The 19,030-nt window shown below is 35.1% G+C and overlaps 1 protein-coding gene across 3 annotated transcripts in view; it reads left to right on the top strand.

Annotated features, from left to right (window-relative positions):
- Window positions 1–19,030, top strand: part of SUGCT (succinyl-CoA:glutarate-CoA transferase) — an 841,499-nt gene that overhangs the window by 449,238 nt on the left and 373,231 nt on the right. Inside the window, exon 13 of one of the 3 annotated variants that reach the window (XM_016207275.2) lies at window positions 1,305–1,449. The exons of the other annotated variants lie outside the window; for them this stretch is intronic. Within the exon in view, the coding sequence (XP_016062761.1) occupies window positions 1,305–1,322 (18 nt within the window). The 3' untranslated portion in view covers window positions 1,323–1,449. Of the gene's footprint in view, window positions 1–1,304; window positions 1,450–19,030 lie in introns of those variants that run through there. 3 annotated transcript variants of the gene reach the window in all.

Here is a 19,030-nt window from a genome sequence, read left to right as displayed (position 1 = left end):
AAATGTATTGGCCAAACTTCTGGAGGCTGGGAAAATCCAACATCAAGGCACTGGCAGATTCAGTGTCTGATGAAAGCCCACTTTCTGGTCCATAGGTGGCCACATTTTTTGCTCTCTTGGTGGAAGGGATGAGGGACCTCTCAGAGGTCTCTTTTATCAGTGTGTTAATCCCATTCATGAAGGTTTTGCCCTCAGGTCCTGGTCATTTTCTTAACTCTCATCTCCAAATGCCACCACATTGGAAGACTAGGTTTCAACAAATGAATTTGGGAGAGGTGGGGCAAAAACACACTTTGTTTTCTATGTGAGTTCACATTAGTGGACACAGCAGTAAAAAAAAAAAAAAAAAAAAGAGCCTGGCCGGGTGTGGCTCAGTGGTTGAGCATTGACCTATGATCCAGGTGATCCGGGTTCGATTCCCAGTCAGGGCACATGCCCAGGTTGTAGGCTTGATCAATGACTCTTTCATCATTGATGTTTCTATCTCTCTCTCTCCGTCTCCTTTCCTCTCTCTGAAATCAATAAAGGTATATTTTTAAAAAGTACATTTAAAAAAAAAAAGAGGTAAATTTAACTCTTATATGGTGGTATTTGAATTCTGTTCTTCCCTAATTTATTTGTTGGCATTTAGTTTTGAATCTTCAAATAGCTGCTCCATGTATTCTGTCTAGGATTTATAGCCACATTCAGTGGGAGATGTGTAGGGTATACTTGTTGCTTTGTAGTACCTGGAACTTAAATATTTCTAATTTAAGGCAAAAATTTCTTACTATTTAAAAAATTTTTTTCTAAATAATTTTTCTTGAATAGGATTCTGACATAGTTGTTAGTTGCAGTGCAAGTTTACATACGTTACAAGTATTTACTTATGCAAATTAGAATTTTCATAAAATAAGAAAAACAAAATATAGAAATAAATTGAATTAAGAAGTTAATAAATAACTGGAACTATAATTTAAAACCATAATTTTTATATTGCTTATAGAATAAGTAAATGTTATAATTTTGAACTTTTATATTAATATATTTACACTAATACACCTTTGAATGCTTTATATATTGGGGTTTGTTTACTTTTTAAATTAAAATACAGGGTTTCCTGATAAAAAGAAAAAAAGTGTAAAGTGGCAATGGGGAAGTCCTCTATAGAACATGCAAAATAAAATTTTAAATTTCACCATCTTTCTTTCAGGTTTCCATAATTTAAAAACAATGCTTATAAAAAAGATTCTTATATGCCATTGTTTTTGTTTTCTCACATTTCAAATTTATCGATTATAATTATCCTTCTTTTCCTGTTTCAGAGATATGAAACTGAGTAGGAAACCTGAGCTATTGTTGACATTTCTGCATCACAGTTGAGGTTTTATTTCTGATGCCCAAGGAACACTAAGACAGCCTCACAATCAAGTGTTCAGATCTTCTCCACATAATTGTAGTTGATCTCTTGTCAAGAATTTAAATGAAAGATAATTTAAATTCATTTTTTTTTACAAAACAGATTTTTGCTAATTTATAAAATGTAATTAAAATGTTACCAGAATGCATCTACTCTTGGAAATACTGCTCTACAGATTCTCATTTTTGCAAAATAGATATGTCTCATTTAACTTTTATGAAAAATTGTTAAATTTTCAAAATTGGTGTCAGATGCTCTCCAATTTCTTAGTGTTACACTGTATTGTCAATAATTATAAGCTCTTCTATATCATCAGGCAGTTGTTCTCAAACAGGATGTGCACTAAAGTCATCTAGGGAACTTTTCCAAAATATAGATCCCAGAGCCTCAAGATCAGGGATTTTGATAGCATAAGGTCTAATATAGATTTAGGGATATTTATAAGATTCCCCAAGAAAGGGAGTGTTATGGCTATTAACATGGTCTTTATAACTGAACAAACCTGACTTTTATTTGGACTCTGCCATTTTCTCACTGGATGACTTTGGGCATTACTCAACCCTCCTATGCCTCAGTTTCCTCCTCTCAATATGAAGGTTTTAAAGATTTTTACCTCATTGGATGTAAAAAAAAAAACACCAAATTTCAATGACATAATTTGTATAGTGTACTTATATTAATTAGCTTTTTAAGATGATTTGATGTTTTCTGGGAAATGTGATGGTGGAAGGGAAGTTACTTCAGGCAGAAGAAATAACCAGTCAAAGAAGCGAGAGATGTGTATCTGCCTGAGGAAGTATTCGAAGCTCAAGTAGTGTGCGATCGCCAGAGCATAGAGTGTGGGTGAGATGTGGTAAGAGATAAAAATGGAGAACCCAAGAAGTCATTTTATAGAATACTTGTATGCTGTGCTAAAGAGTTTGATCTTTATCCAAAATGTTGGACCATGTAGTATGAAACCAGCTGCTAGAAGTGGAACAGATGTACTCATACCAGCAGCAATGTATTTTGGTGATCCTGGGTAGCAAGGTAAGCCCAATTGGATGCAAGATGTAGGCATGCCTATGTACACCTACCTGTGACATATGCAGATTATATCCCATGGTTGAAATTTGGGATAGATTATAAATCCGCAGGTCCAAGCCACATTTAACACAACCTACCATTTAACAGAGTTACTGGAAACTTAATCAATGTAGCTATTCAGTCTTTGTTTTATACCCTGTCAGGCATAACTCTAGGCCTGAACCTATAATAAACTCAAATGCTCGTGCTAATCAAGCTATAGATAACCAACAAACAAGCACTGTGAAGGAGTACACTCCAGGTTACAGGAAATCAGATACTTTAATATATAGACATATGTGGGCATCTTGGGAAACAGTATTTATTGAGCTGCAACTGAATTAACATGTCCATTCTAAGCCCTGTTCCTAACCGTATTGGATTGTAAAATCTGTTTTAAAGAGCTTTCCCCAGGATAAGATTTAGTTTCTAGTCCCATGGAGCTCCATTTTATTTACCCACAAATTTTCACTAAAGTAGGGAAGCCATGACCTAACTGTGTAGGTAACTCCATATACAGGAGCAGACATAGGCTAAGCAGGATGTTCTGTACTCTGAGTCCTCTGACACAATGCATGTAATGACGTCATGTCATTTAGAAAGTTTTTTTCCTCCAGAAAACACTTATGAGTGCAACTAGGGCATATTCAAATGAGGAGATCTCGTACAAGTGATGATTTCATGGTATTTAAGCTCAGAGAATCATATTTATGAAAACTACAGCAGAAATACAATTAAATAAGGACTGTATTTTTTAGAGACTGAGAACCTTTTATGTGGAAAAGATGCTGTGTTGGATAATCTGAAGTGTCCTTGTCAATTCTTCAATTGTAATGATATTACTGGTGGTAGATGTTGATAATGGGGGAGGCTATGCATGTGTAGGGGCTTAGGGCATAGGGGAACTCTTTGTACCTTCTTCTTGACTTTGCTGTGAACCTAAAATTACTCCAAAAGAGAAAGTCTTTATGAAAAAAAAGAAGATGCTCTAAACAGAGGTTGTCATTTCCTTTAGATTAGACTACTACCAAAATGGAGCCACCACAGCTCAGTTTGTTGCCTGAGACCTAAAGATTTATAATTCATTCAAAATCTATTTCATGAGTACCAACTGTGTTCAACATGGTATGCTAGGCCCTGGGAAAAAAGAATCAGTACTTGGCTGGCTCTAAGCAAATATGAGATTAATTAATAATCAGGAATACCAAATTATTTCTTGGCAAGGAGAGACATATTTGCCAAAAGCCTTGAATATGTTATATCTATTTGCCAGGGTATTTTTTTTAGGTATTAAGGAACTTATAGAACATTGTTGAAACATTGTTGAAAAGATTAGATTAGAACATTGTTGAAAAAGATTAGATTTGAAGACTATTAGAATTTTCTTTTTTTAATATTTTAAAACTTTATATTTTGAAATCATTATATTAACAGGGAGTTGCAAAGATGGTACAGAGAGGCCCTGTGAATTCCTCACTCAGATTTCTTCAATGATTGCATCTTACATAATAATAGTATAATAGCAAAACCAGGGATCTGATATTGTTACAATGTGTGTATATTGTTCTATTCCTTTGTGTTATACCATTGTATAGGTTCATGTAACTACAACCACAGTCAAGATGCAGAATTGTTTCATAACTACAAAGATCTGTCTCCTTTATGCCACCACTTGTAGTCACGTCTACCACTGCTACATTCTTAATCCATAGCAACCATTAATTTGTTTCCATATGTATAATTTTATCATTTTAAGAATGTTATGTGACTAAAAACATAACAACTTTATTGATATATTATTCACATACCATAAAATTACCCTTTGAAGTATATAATCTCTTGTTTTCAGCACATTCACAGAATTATACAGCCATTACTACTATCTCATTTTAGAAAATTTTTACAACCCCCGGAAGAAACCTCATCAGGATTCACTCTCATTTTCTCTCTCCCTGGCCGCTGGTCAACACTAATATACTTTCTGTTTGAATGAATTTTCCTATTCTACACATTTCATATAAACACGTGTCCTTTTGTGAGTGGCCTCTTTCACTTATATAATGTTTTCAAAGTTCTTTTATGTGGCAGTACATATCAGTATTCCATTCCTTTGTATGGCTGAATAATATTTCATTGTGCAGATATACTGCATTTTACATATCTACTCATCGGTTGACAGACATTTGGGTTATATCCACATTTTGGCTATTATGAAAAGTGACTTTATATAAGTTCATGTACAAGCTTTGTGTAGACATATGTTTTTTATTATCTCTTAGAAACAGGGCTATTATAGACTTTTGTTTTTATATCTCTTGGGTATATACCCAGGATTGGAATCCTAGGTCATATGATCACTCTTATGTTTAATTTTTCGAGGAACTGCCAAATTGTTATCCAAAGTAGCTGCTTCATTTTACAATCTCTCAAGCAATGTGAGAAATTTCCAGTTTCTCCACCTCCTTGCCATAACTTATTATGAATCTTCCCTTCCTTCCTCCCTCCTGTCCTTCCTTCCTTTCTTGATGAGGGAACTATTCTTTTCCCCATTGAATTTTCTGGCACCCGTTTTGGGAATCAATTCACAATAAGTTGAGGATTTATTTCTGCTCTATTTATCTGTATGTTTCCTTTTTCCAGTACCACACTGTCTTAAACTACAGATTTGTCATAGTTTTGAAATTAAGAAGTGTGAATACCCAAACTTTGTTTTTCATTTTCAAGCCCGTTGCATTTCTATATGAATTTTAGGAGTAGCTCATCAATTTATGCTAAGAAGTTGGTTGAGATTTTGATAGGAAATATGTTGAATCTGCAGATCAATTTGTTAGTATTGCCATTTTAGTAATAGTAAGTATTGATCAGTGAAGCGGTTGTGTCTTTCTAGTTATTTACTCTTTTATTTCAAAAATATTTTATAATTTTCAGTGTACAAGTCTTATATTTCTTTGGTCAATTTTATAAGTGAGTCTTTATTCTTCTTGGAGATATTATAAATGGAATTGATTTCTTAACTCTACTTTTGCATTCTTAATTATTATTGTATGGAAATAAAATAGATTTTTGGATATTAAACTTTATCCTTAAATCTTACCGAACTCATATAATAGTTCCAATAGCATTTTTTCTTTCTTATGAGGGCAGATGAATTCTTTGGGATTTTTCTATATACAAGAGCATGTCATCTATCATGTGTGGATGATTTTCATTTACATTTTTACCTGAAATCCCAGGTAGAACCTCTGGTACAAAGTTGAACAGAAATAAAAAGAGTAGACATCCTTGTCTTAGAGCAAAGCATTTGATCTTTCACCACTAAGTATGACATTTGCTGTGGTATTTTCATAGATGCTTTTTATCAGGATAAGAAAGTAACTTTGAATTTGTTGTTTGTTAAATGCTTTTATCATAAAGGAGTGATGCATTTCTATATCTATTCAAATGACCATGTATTCTTTTTTTTTTTTAAATGATATGGTGTGTTACATTAATTGATTTTTCAGATGTCAAACCACAGTTGCATTACTGAGATAAATTGCATATAGTCATGTATTTCTGTGTTTGGTTTGGTAGTATTTTACAGAGGATATTTTGGTCTATACTCATAACAAATACTGGCCTGCAATTTTCTTGTCATGTCTTGTCTGATTTTGGTTTCCCAGTAATATGGGTTTCATATAATGAATTTGCCTCATATATGTATATGTATAATTGTTTTTTAAAATTAGTTGATGAAAGAAGAAATATACTTTTATTATGTCCCCTATATTTTATATTTGATTTATTGGCACTCTTTATTTTTTATATGGATTCTAAGAACATCCTTTAATATGTCTTGTAAGCCAGGTCTATTAACAACAAATTCTCTCAGTTTTTGTTTGTCTGGGAATGTTCATCGACATTGTTTTTATTAATACCATATACATATATATATTATTTTCTTGTTCAGAATATTACAAATGTCCCTTTTTCTCCACATTGACCCCTTCCACTCTGCCCCTACTCCTGTCCACAGTCCCTCACCACACCGTTGTCTTTGTCACTGTGTTATGCATATATGCATATAAATTCTTTGGTTAATCTCTCCCCCTCCACCCACCCGCCCCCCTCCTTTCCTCTGAGATTCATTAGTCTGATCCATGCTTCTATGTCACTGAATCTATTCTGTTCATCAGTTTATGAAGTTCTTTACATTCCATGTAAGAGTGAGATCATGTGATGTTTGTCTTCCTCTGCCTGGCTTATTTCGCTTAGCTTAATATTCTCCAGGTCCTCCCATAATGTCCCAAAGGATACAAGATCCTTCTTCCTTACAGCTGTGTAGTATTCCATGGTGTAAATGACCCACAGCTTTTTCATCAACTCATCTACTAATAATAGTCACTTTGGCTGTTTCCAGAGCTTAGCTATTGTAAATTGCACTGCTATGAACATAGGGGTGTATATATTCTTTCTGATTAGTGTTTCAGGATTCTTAGGATATATTCCTAGAAGTGGGGTCACTGGTTCTAAGGGAAGTTCCATTTTTAATTTTTTGAGGATGATCCATACTGTTTTCCATAGTGGCTGCACCAGTCTGCATTCCCATCAGCAGTATACCACGGTTCCACTTTCTCCACATCCTCGCCAGCACAGGTCATTTGTTAATTTGTTGATGGTAGCCATTCTGACAGGTGTGAAGTGATACCTCAAAATGGTTTTAATGTGCATCTCTCAATGATTAACAATATTAAGGATTTTTTCATATTTCTCTTGGCCATCAGTATGTCTTCTTTGGAGAAGTGTCTATTCAGGTCCTTTGCCCATTTTTAAATTGGATTGTTTGTCTTCCTTTGTTGAGTTGTATGAGCTCTTGATACACTTTAAAAATTTGCCCCTTATCAGATACATCCTTGGCAAATATGTTCTCCCATATCAAGGGTTTCCTTTGTATTTTGAATATGTTTTCTTTTGCTGTACAGAAGCTTTTTAGTTTGATGTAGTCCCGTTTGTTTATGTTTTCTTTTGTTTCTCTTGCCCTAAGAGATGTATCAGTGAAAATTCCACTACGTGAGATGTTTGTGACTTTACTGCCTATGTTTTCTTCCAGGGTTTTTATGGTTTTGCAACTTATGTTTAAGCCTTTTATCCATTTTGAATTTATTCTTGTGTATGGAGTAAGTTGGTGGTCTAGTTTCATTTTTTTGAATGTACCTTTCCAATTTTCTCAGCACCATTTATTGAAGAGACTGCCTTAACTCAATTGTATGCTCTTGCCTCCTTTGTCAAATATTAACAGACCATAATGGTGTGAGTCTATTTCAGGAGTCTCTGTTCTGTTTCATTGATCTATATGCCTGTAATTGTACCAATAACAAGCTATTTTGATTAAAATGGCTTTGTAGTACAGTTTGATATCCAATAAAGTGATCCCTCCTGCTCTGTTCTTTTTGAAGATGGTTGCAACTATTCGGGATCTTTTTGGTTCCCTATAAATTTTTGGAATATTTGTTCTAGTTCTGTGAAATATGCTGTTGGTATTTTAATAGGAATTGCATTGAATCTTTAAATTGCTTTGGGTGGTATGGACGTTTTAATGATATTAATTCTTCCAATCCATGAACATGGTATATTCTTCCACTTGTTTGTATTTTCCTCTATTTCTTTTTTCAGTGTCCTATAGTTTTCCAGGTTCAGGTCTTTTACATTCCTTGTTAAATTTATTCCTAGTTATCTTATATTTTTTTAGTTGCAATGGTAAATAGTATTATTTCTGTAGTTTCTCTTTCTGAGAGTTCATTAATGGTGTATAAAAATGCCATTTTTCCGAATGTTAATTTTGTATCCATCTACCTTGCCAAAATTATCCAATCCAATAGTACTATGGTGAGCTCTTTAGAATTTTCTATGTATAATATCATGTTATCTGCAAGTAATAACAATTTTACTTCCTCCTATCCAATTTGGATGCCTTTTATGTTTTCTTGCCATCTGACGTCTGTGGCAAGGACTTCCAATACTATGTTGAATAAGAGTGGTGAAAGTGGACATCTTTGCCTTGTTCCTATTTTAAAAGGAAGTGGTTTTAGTTTTTGACCATTTCATATGATGTTGGCTCTAAGTTTATCATATATGGCCTTTATTAGGTTGTATGTTCCCTCTATTCCCACTTTGCTGAGGGTTTTTATAAAAAATGGGTGCTGGGTTTTGTCAAATGCTTTTTCTGCATCTCTTAATATGATCATATAATTTTTGTCCTTCCTTTTGTTTATGTGATATATAAAATTTATTGATTTGTGGATGTTATACCAGCCTTGCATCCCCAGAACAAATCCCACTTGTTCATGGTGTATGATCTTGTTAATGTACTGCGGGAACCCATTTTTTAGTATTTTGTTGAGGATTTTAGCATCTGTGTTCATCAGGTATATATGGACACGTAATTTTCCTTCTTTGTAGTATCTTTATCTGGTTTTGGGATTAGGATGATACTGGCCTCATAGAAAGAGTTTGGGAGTTTTTCCTCCTCTTGAATTTTCTGGAATAGTTTGAATTGAATAGGTGTTAATTCTTTCTTGAATGTTTGTTAAATCTCACCTGTAAATCCACCTGGTCCCAGGCTTTTGTTTGCTGGGAGTTTTTTAATTACTGCTTCAAATTCATTAGTTGTTATCAGCCTAATCAGGTTTTCTTCCTCATCCTGATTCAGCTTTGGAAAATTGTATGCTTCTGGGAATTTGTCCATTTCACCCATGTTGTCCAGTTTATTGGCACATAGTTGCTTGCAGTATTTTCTTACAATCCTTTGTATTTCTGTTGAGTCGGTTGTTATATCGCCTCTTTCATTTCTGATTTTATTTATTTGGGTCCTCTCTCTTTGTTTCTTGGTGAGTCTGGCTAAATGTTCATAGATCTTATTTACCTTTTCAAAGAACCAGCTCTTGGTTTCATTGATCTTTTGTATTCTTTTTTAGACTCTATGTCATTAATTTCTGTTCTGATCTTTATTATTTCCTTCCTTTTACTTCCTTGGGGCTTTTCTTGCTATTCTCATTCTAGTTCTTTTAGTTGTTATTTCAGATGGTTTAGTAGAGCTTTTTCTTGTTTCTTGAGGTATGCCTATACTGCTATGAACTTTCCTCTCAGGACTGCTTTGCTGTGTCCCATAGATTTGGGGTTATTGTATGTTCATTTCCATTTTTTTCCAGGAAGTTTTTGATTTCTTCCTTGATCCCATCAGTAACATATTCATTGTTTAATAACATGCTATTAGGCCTGCATATATTTGAATGTTTTTGCATTTTTTTATAGTAGTTGATTTCTAGTTTCATAGCATTGTGATCCAAGAAGTTGCTTGATATGATTTCAGTCTTCTTGAGCTTGCAGAGTTTGTTTGGTGCCCTAAAATATGGTATATTTTTGAGAATATTCCATGTGCACTTGAGAAGAGTGTGTAGACTCCTAAACTGCTTTTGGATGAAATCTTGTGTAAATTCAATTAAATCCATTAGATCTAATGTGTCATTAAAGGTCTGTGTTTCCCTGGTGATTTTTTCTTCTTGATGATCTGTGTAATGATGACAGTGGTGTGTTAAAGTCCTCCACCATGACTGTATTGCTGTGTATCTCCCTCTTAAAGCCCACCAAATTTTAAAAATATATTCAATATATTATTAACATTTATGCAACTTATATTGGTTGCATAAATGTTTATGTGTTATATACTTCTGTGGGATTGATCCCTTTAGCGTTATGTAGTGACCATCTTTGTCTCTTCTTATGGTCTTTATTTGGAAGTTTATTTTGTAAGAAATAAGTATTGTTACTACAGCTTTCTTTTCCTTTCCATTTGCATGGGATACTTTTTTCCATCCCTTCACTTGCAGCCTGTGTGAATCTTCTCTCAGGTAGGTCTCTTGTAGCAGCATATTTTCGGGTCCTGTTTTCTTATCCATTCAGCTACCCTATGCCTTTTGATTGGACCTTTTATTCCTTTTACATTTAATGTTACAATTGATATATACTACCTTAATGCCATTTTCCTCCTATAAGCAGAAGTACCTTTCTCTCAATATTTCTTCATTTTCTTTTTTTTGTTTTGTTTTCTTTGTGTGTTTATTTTTGTTTAAAATATCACAGATGTCCCTTTTTATTCCCAATGACCCATCCCACCCCTTCCCACTCTCCTCCCCAGTCCCTCTCCACACCATTGTCACTGTCCTTAGGTTGTGCATATATGCATATGAATTCTTTGATTAAATCTCCCCCCCCCCAAACACCCTTCTCCATCCATCTAAGATTCATTAGTCTGATCCATGCTTCCATGTCATTGAATCTATTCTATTCATCAGTTTATTAAGTTCTTTAGATTCTACGTATAAGTAAGGTTATGTGATGTTTGTCTTTCTCTGCCTGCCTTATTTCGCTTAGCATAATATTCTCCAGGTCCATCCATACTGTCCCAAAGAGTATAAGGTTCATTCCCTTAAAGCAATCCTTTTCATATTTCTTGCAATGCTGGTTTGGTGATACTGAACTCCTTTAACATTCTTTTGTCTGGAAAGTTCTTTATTTCACCTTCAATTTTAAACAATAGCCTTGCTGGATAAAGCAGTCTTGGTTGCATGTTCTTGCTTTTCATTACTTTGAGAACTTCATGTCACTCCCTTAGGGCCTGAAGAGTTTCTGTTGAGAGACCTGATGTCAGCCTTATGGGAGTTCCCTTGTAGGTCACTGCTTGTCTCTCTCTTGCAGCCCTTAAGATTCTCTCTTTGTCTTTAACATTTGCCAGTTTAAATATGATGTGTCTTCGACTGGTTCTCATTGGATTCTGCTTGCTTGGAACCCTCTGTGTTCCTGAACTTGTGTGGCTTTCACCCTCACCAGCATAGAGAGGTTTTCTGTCATTATTTCCTCCACCAAGTTCTAGATCCTTGTTCCCTTTCTTCCCCCTCTTGTTTCCCTGTGATGTGAATGTTGTTTCACTCATGCTGTCACAAAGCTCCCTTAGACTGTCCTTCATGCTTTTTAAGTTTTTTTTCTTTTTGCTACTCTGATGGAGCAGTTTTTTTCTATCTTGTCTTCTATGTCACTTATTCTATCCTCTTCTTCACTGAGCCTGCTTTTAATTTCTTCCAGATACAGCATTCTTTATTTCTGCCTGATTCTTTTTTATGATATGTATCTTTTTTTTTTTTTCATGTTTTCACTAAGTTCCTGAACCTTCCCATTAAGTATCTTGTTGTTCTCATTAATTTCCTTGAGAATTTTTATAACCATTACTCTGAACTCTATCTCTGATAACTTGCTTAACTCCTTCTCATTAAGGTCTGTTTTGGCAATTTTTTCCTTTTCTTTAGTTTAGGGGTTGTTTCTTTGTCTCCTCCCTTTGGTGGCTCTTAGTGTTTGTATTTTTATATTAGATATATTTGCTGTCTCCCAGTCTTGTGGGATGGGATTTTTGTCTTGTGGGTCCAGTGGAGCCCAGAGGTGTGTTTTCCTTGTACTTTTGAGCTATTTCCTCTAGACATGTCCCTTTTAGGAGTGTCCCTTTTGTGAGTTCTTTGGGCTCTCCTGTTGTGATTGGTTCTAGATTGGTGTTTATCAGTTCTTGGGAGGACTGTCTTCTGAGGTTGGCTAACTGTGTGGATCAGCCCCAACCACATCATATGAGATGTTGTACGGGATCTGGCAAGGCAAGGAAATACACAATAAAACTGCCTGGAAACAAGCAGTATCTTACAAAATATCCTGATAATCACAATGAAAATATCTCAAGTGAAAGTAGAATTGGGAGAGTGAAGTGAGAACACACGTGCTAAAGAAAAAAAAAAACACAGGAAAAAATATAGAGACAGAAGGATATTAATGCTAGTAGTAACCAAAAATAAAAAATAATAATAAAATAAAATTTAAAAAAAAAGAGAGAGAAGCTACTGTGAGATAAAAGGTGCAGAGTAAAGTTTCTGTAAGAAGGGTGAGCAAAAAATTAAGGATAGAGAATAAAAATAGGAAAATAGTTGAAAAAGGAAAATTAAACTACAATAAAGAGACAAACAGAAACAAACAAACAAAAAGACAGGAAGACAGAGGGAGAAAAAGGAAAGAAAAAAGGAAAGAAGAGAAGAAAAAAAAGTTATACCAATGGAACAAGAAGACAGCGAGAGATAAAGCAAGGGTAGAGAGAAGGTCCAGTAAGAGATTTTGGGGAAGCAGTAGAGAAAAGAAGTAATCTTATTGGTTGTAATGATAATGTCCCAGCATTTAAGCAGAGAATATCAAAAAAATCTTGATAATAGAACAAAAACAAAACAAAAGCAAAAGGAAACAAACACAAGCAAAGCAAAATAAAATTTTTAAAAAATTAAAAATTAACAAAAAAATATTGAAAATTAACCAAAAAAAATTTTTTCTCTCTTTTTTCTAAAGAGAAAAAAAACTCCATCAGGTGAGTTTCTTCTTGGCAGCTTATGTTGTCTGCTACTCCTTGTCTTGAATGCTGATTTCAATTCTCTTGGGAGATACTTGTATATCAGCCAATGTCAGGAGCTGTCTAGGTTTGCCTCTGGTGTTCTTTGGTAGTTGAGTGATCTGAGGCTCTCTGTGGACCACCTCCACTTGTCAGCTATTTTACCTCCTCCTTGTAGTTGCTTGGTCTTATTCCAGAGTCTTTTGAAGGGTCTTTAGTGTGCAGGCTGGCTAGTGTAGCTCAAGATATTGCTCCCCTTACTTAGTGGTTTTGCTGTCGGGCACTCACTGTGGGGAAGTTTGTCTCTGCTTCAAAGCCAACTCCTCAGCCTCTACCCTATCCTCCAGTTCTAGTTCTTCATGCAATGTTCTGCTGCCATTTCAGATTGAATTCAGTCTGTTTCTTTTTCTGTATGGGCAGTTTCAGAGGCCTGAGATCAGTGGATTTGATTAAAATAAAACAAAATTCCATTGAGCACTTTGCCTTCCCAGACCTCAGAAGGTATTTTAAGATTGTTCCCCTGTTCCCATACAATAGTCCCTGAGAGTTTTATTCTTATATTGTTGTTGTGTGATCTGATCTCCCTTACCCCTCAGGACTGTGCTCTGTCGGGTATATATGGGGCTTCAGGGAGCTGAACCATCCCCTTTCCTGTTGGAGTTGGTGCTCCTAGCCTGCAGGAAAGGTAGGCGTATTCCACCCCTCCTTTCCAAGATGTTTAGCTGATTATAGGAGTGCTTATTTCCAACTCTCTAGTATGCAGACTCAAGTTCCAGCTTTTACTAGTCTGTCTCCCCAGTGCAAGCCAGGAGGGTGGATGCCCCTTCAGCAATCAAAAACTCAAAACTCACAAAGCAACACCGTGGCAGAGAACCTGCGAGGTCCTGTCCCTCCCCCACTCAAGCCTTAGTACCAAGCAGGATGGGTCACAAATTCAGCCCCATGCAGCTCCTCTGCACAGCTGATCTCAGTAAAGCTGGGGCAGCTCCTTGCATGCCATCTGAGCTATCCTCAGAGTGAGTTAAAAAACGCCTATGTGCTGCAACAGCAGCTCTGGCAGCTGGAGTCCCGATCTGCCCATTTGGCGATTCTAGACCCTCTCTAGAGGGAGGTCTCTTCTCCCCTTCCCTGTGCCACAGAGATCAAATGCTTTTTGGGATTTGACACAATGCCTTACAGGAAGGCAGAGGGTCCATGTATGTGGTTGCTCATTGCAGACCTCCTGCCTCTTTCTATTCAGGACCCACACACTGTGTGACAGCCTTTCCCACAGTCAGCAACTGGGTGAAAGAGTCCTGTCCCATCTACCACTATTAGATGCTTTGTTTCACTGGAAAGGCACGGTCCCCTCACAAGCAGACTGTTCCCCTGGGCCCTTCTGCCCACTGTGCACAGGCTCTCCTTCCCTTCTCTTCCACTCCAGGTTGCATGCCAGTCCACACTCCCTAGGGGAGGGAGCTTTGCAGTCTTTAGGCCTATGTCCTTGGAGTCCAGCACAGGCTTCAGGGGGACTATCTCTTTCTACACCTCCCCCCTTTACCAGACTCCATGATGTTTCTTCCATGCTCCCTACTCAAAATATGTCCACTCAGGTGTATTTCTCTGTTTTTTCCAAGATATTTACACAGTATTTTAGCGGTAAATCAAGTCTGTGGCTGGAGCAAGGGCGCTCTCATTCTTTGCATAGTGCTGCCATCTTCCCAGATCCTCATCTACATATTTGAAAGATAATTTTGCTGTATAAAAGATTCTTGATTGATAATTTTTTTTCAAAACTTTTCAAAACTTTCAATACATCATCCATTGTTATCTGGCCCACATTGTTTCTGAGAAGTCAGCTGCCAATTTTATTAGTGTTCCCTTTTATTTTCAAATAGTTTATGATTTCAAGATTATATTTTGTTGTTGGTTTTGAGCATTTTGATTAGGATACGTCTGGGTTTGGATCTCTTTACACTTTTCTACTTGATGCTCCTTGAATTTCTTGGATGTGTAGATCATCAAATTTGGGAAATTTTTATTTTTAAAATGTTTTTCTGCTCCTTTCTTTCCATTTCCCTGGTATTCTCATTATTCCTATGTTGGTGTATTTAATGGTATCGCATTTTTCTACTAGTCTCTATTTTTTTTAATTCTTTTTTCCCTTTGCCTTTTATATTCCATAATTGCTATCGACTTATCTTCATTTACTGATTCTCTTTTCAGTTCAAATTTAATTTTTAGCCTCTAGTGAATATTTCATTGTGCTAATTGTACTTTTCAATTTCAGAATTTTTATTTTGTTCTTTTAAAATAATGTCTTTCCTTTTTTTGATACTATCTGGCGAGACATTTTTATCATTCCTTCCTGTAATTCATTAAGCATGTTTGTTTGTTTTAAGTTTTCTAAACATATTTATAAGGTAATTTTAAAATCTTTATCCAATGAACCTGATTCTGGAAACTCTTACAAGCAGTTTCTATTGTCTACTCTTTTTATTATGTATGAGTCACATTTTCATGTGTCTTTGCATGTGTCATTATTTTTATTGAAAATTGGACATTTTAGATAATTTACTATAGCAACTTTAGATAAAGATTCTCCTACAACCCTTCTGCAATGTTTGTTTTTATTTTCTTGTTTATTTATTTAATGGCTTTTCTGGACTGATTTAATGAAGTACAATCCCCCCCCCCTTACACACACAGTTTGAAACATCTAATGTATTCATTTAGAGGGTGTAGCTTCAGGCATGTGTAGAGACCTTAGGATTACATTGGTTTCTGCAGAGCTCTCTGACTTTTCTCAGTCTCTCTTTTAAATTGTCTGCTTCTGTTGATATAGCATCCTGTTGTTAGTCTCCATTAATTGATAGGTTATTTCTGTATTGTTTTCAGCAATCCCCTTGAGCATAAATAACTCCACAGTTTGAACAACTAAACTGGTACCCCTTTTCAGGGATAGATTTTGAGACCAATTTTTATGGTTTATTCTGGCCAAGTATGTAACTTTTGGAACAGAGAGAAATAGCTGTCTGTGTCACTAGTTATGTGATCTTGAACAAATTACTTATCTCTAAACCTTGGTTTCCTCATTTGTAAAATGATAACTATAATATTGGCAATGGTAGAATTACTTTGATGATTAAATGAGATAATGTAATAATTGCTGAGTACAGTATCTGTTACACAAGGCCTCAATAAATGTAAGCCATTATTATAATTACTACTATTGTCACTGTTAATTACTATTTGTTGAGTGTCTCCTATATACTATTCATAGTTGAATTCACATATATTTTAATATTCCAGCAGTTCTGTAAGTAGACACCATTATTAACTCTCCTTTCTTGGGGAGCTCGGAGAATATACTGGACCTAATATTCATTTGCTATGTTTATCCAGTCTTTGCATATTGACACATCATTACCTTCACCCCTCCACTGCTCCATGTTTTGTTCATCCCTTTCTGATCTTTTTGTGCCACCCAACATCAGTCATTTCCTTGTTGTTTGGCTTTGTCTACTCTGTGAATCTCCTTGCAACTTTTTTATAGGGCCCATTGAAACTTGGTTGCTCTCTTCATTTCTCAATTGAAACTTCTCTTAAAGGTGAAAATTCACTTCCAACTAGTCCTTTTTTTATCCTCATACCTTGGTATATGCACCTCTTTGTAGCACTGACCTTGGTGAAGACCATCATTGTTAAAAACTTTTTTTTTTTAAACCAACATTGTTCATACTATAATTATGTCCTTTCTCTGGTTTCTGTTCTTTTTCCTTCTTTTAGAGACACTGTAGTATACTGTGAGAGATGGGTAGGCTAGCAGATTTGTGGCAGGATCATTGCTCTTCTAATCTTTCTTTACTTGGGGCAAGTTACTCAATTTCCGTAAAATTGCCAAACCTTCCTAGACTTCTCTTGTTCTCATTGTGAGCTACTCAAGCCCTCTGAATAGGTAGTGTGAAGATATTTTTGTTCTATATTCATGCTTATTAATGGCTCTCAATAATCATGCAGACAAAATGACAAATTTTTTATAGATGTTTGTAAGCCTCTTTTCTCAGTCACTCCAATAGATGTTCAGGCTGGAGAGGCTTTCTTACATGGTGGTCTTTGAACACTTGTTCACAGGACAAAGGCAGTGAATGAGGACTTCCTTTTCTCAAAAACCTCTCCAACACTTGTTATTGCTTGTGTTGTTGATAATAGCCACAATAACAGGTGTGAGGTGGTATCTCATTGTAGTTTTTATTTGTATTTCCCTAATTGCTAGTGAAGTTGAATATCTTTTCATATATGTATTGACTGTTCATATGTCTTCTTGGAAGAGGTGTCTCTCGCAAGACCTCTGCCCACTTGTTAATTGGGTTGTATCTTTGGTGGTGAGTTTTATGAGTTCTTCATATATATTTTTGACATTAAACCTTTGTGAGAACTACTGTTTGCAAATATCATCTCCTATCTGGTTGGCTGCCTCTTTGTTTTATTTTGTTTTGCTTTGTTTTCAGTGCAGGAGATTTTTAGTTTGATATAGTACCATGTTGTTTTGATTATTGTAGTTCTGTAGTATAATTTAAAGTCAGGCAGTGTGATACCTCCAGCTTCATTCTTTTTTCTCAGGATTTCTTTGGCTATATTGGGTCTTTTGTGGTTCCATGCTAATCTGATTATTTCTCATTCTATTTCTTTAAAAAGTGACATTGGTATTTTGATGGTGATTGCATTAAATCTCTATATTGCTTTGGGTAATATGTCCATTTTAACTATGTTGTTCTTTCCCAACCCATGAATACAGGTATTTTTTCCATTTTGTTGTGTCTTTTCCAATCTTTTTAAATAATGCTTTGTTATTTTCAGTATATAGCTCTTTCACATTCTTTGTTAAGTTTATTCCTAGGTATTTTATTCTTTTAGTTGCAATTGCAAAAGGAATTGTTTTTTTCATTTCTCTTTCTGAAATTTTGTGGTTAGTATACAGGAAGACAATGGATTTTTGTACATTGATTTTTTATCTTGCAACTTTATTTGTTTCTAATAGATTTTTGGTGGAGTTTTTAGGGTTTTCTAAATACAGAATCATGTGATCTACAAAAAGTGACAGTTTTACTTCTTACTTCCTTATTTGGATGTCTTTTATTTCTTTATCTTGCCTTATTGCTCTGGTTAGGATTTCTAGAGGTATGTTGAATAAGAGTGATGAGAGTGGACATTCTTGTCTTTTTTCTGATCTTAGAGGAAAAGCTTTCAGTTTTTCACTATTAAGTTGACATTAGCTGAGGGCTTGTAATATAGGCTTTATTATGTTAAGATACTTTCCTTTTCTTCCTGTTTTATTGAGTGTTTTAATCAGAAATGGATGTTGCATCTTATCAAATGCTTTTTCTGCATCTATTGATAGAATCATATGACTTTTATCATTTCTTTTGTTAATGTGGTGTATTACATTGATTGATTTACATATGTTGAATCATCCTTGTACCCCTGGAATGAACCCCACCTGATTATGATGTGTTATATTTTTTATGTTCTTCTGTATTTGATTTGCTAGTATTTTTTTAAGGATTTTTGCACCCTGTATTCATGAGAGAAATTGGTCTTTAGTTTTCTTTTCTTTTCTTTTTTTTTTTTTTGCTATCCTTGCCAGGTTTTGGTATCAAGGTATATTTGCCTCATAAAATGTATTGCTCCTTTTTCAATGTTTTGGAGGAGTTTGAGGAGTATAGGTTTCAACTCTTCTTTGGACATTTGGTAGAGTTCACTGGTGAAGCCAGCTGGTCCTGGATTTTTATTTGGGGGGAGGTTTTTGATGGTTGTTTCAATTTCTTCACTGCTGATTGCTCTATTTAGATTTTCAAATTCTTTATGATTTAGTCTAGGAAGGTTATATATTTCTAGGAACTTATCCATTTCTTTTAGGTTATTGAATTTAGTGACATATAGTCTTCGATATTATTCTAGTATGATCCTTTCCATACCTGTGATGTCTGCGGTGACTTCTCCTCTTTCATTTCTAACTTATTTATATAGGTCTTTTCTCTTTTTTTTTTCTTAGTCTAGCCAGGGGTTTGTCAATTCTATTAGTTTTTTCAAAGAATCAGCTCTATGTTTTATTAATTTTTTGTACAGTTGTTTTGTTC

This window comes from Miniopterus natalensis, chromosome 10 (genome assembly GCF_054644295.1).
Source record: "Miniopterus natalensis isolate mMinNat1 chromosome 10, mMinNat1.hap1, whole genome shotgun sequence".
Lineage (NCBI taxonomy): Eukaryota > Metazoa > Chordata > Mammalia > Chiroptera > Miniopteridae > Miniopterus > Miniopterus natalensis.
This window is presented reverse-complemented; position numbering and strand designations above follow the sequence as displayed.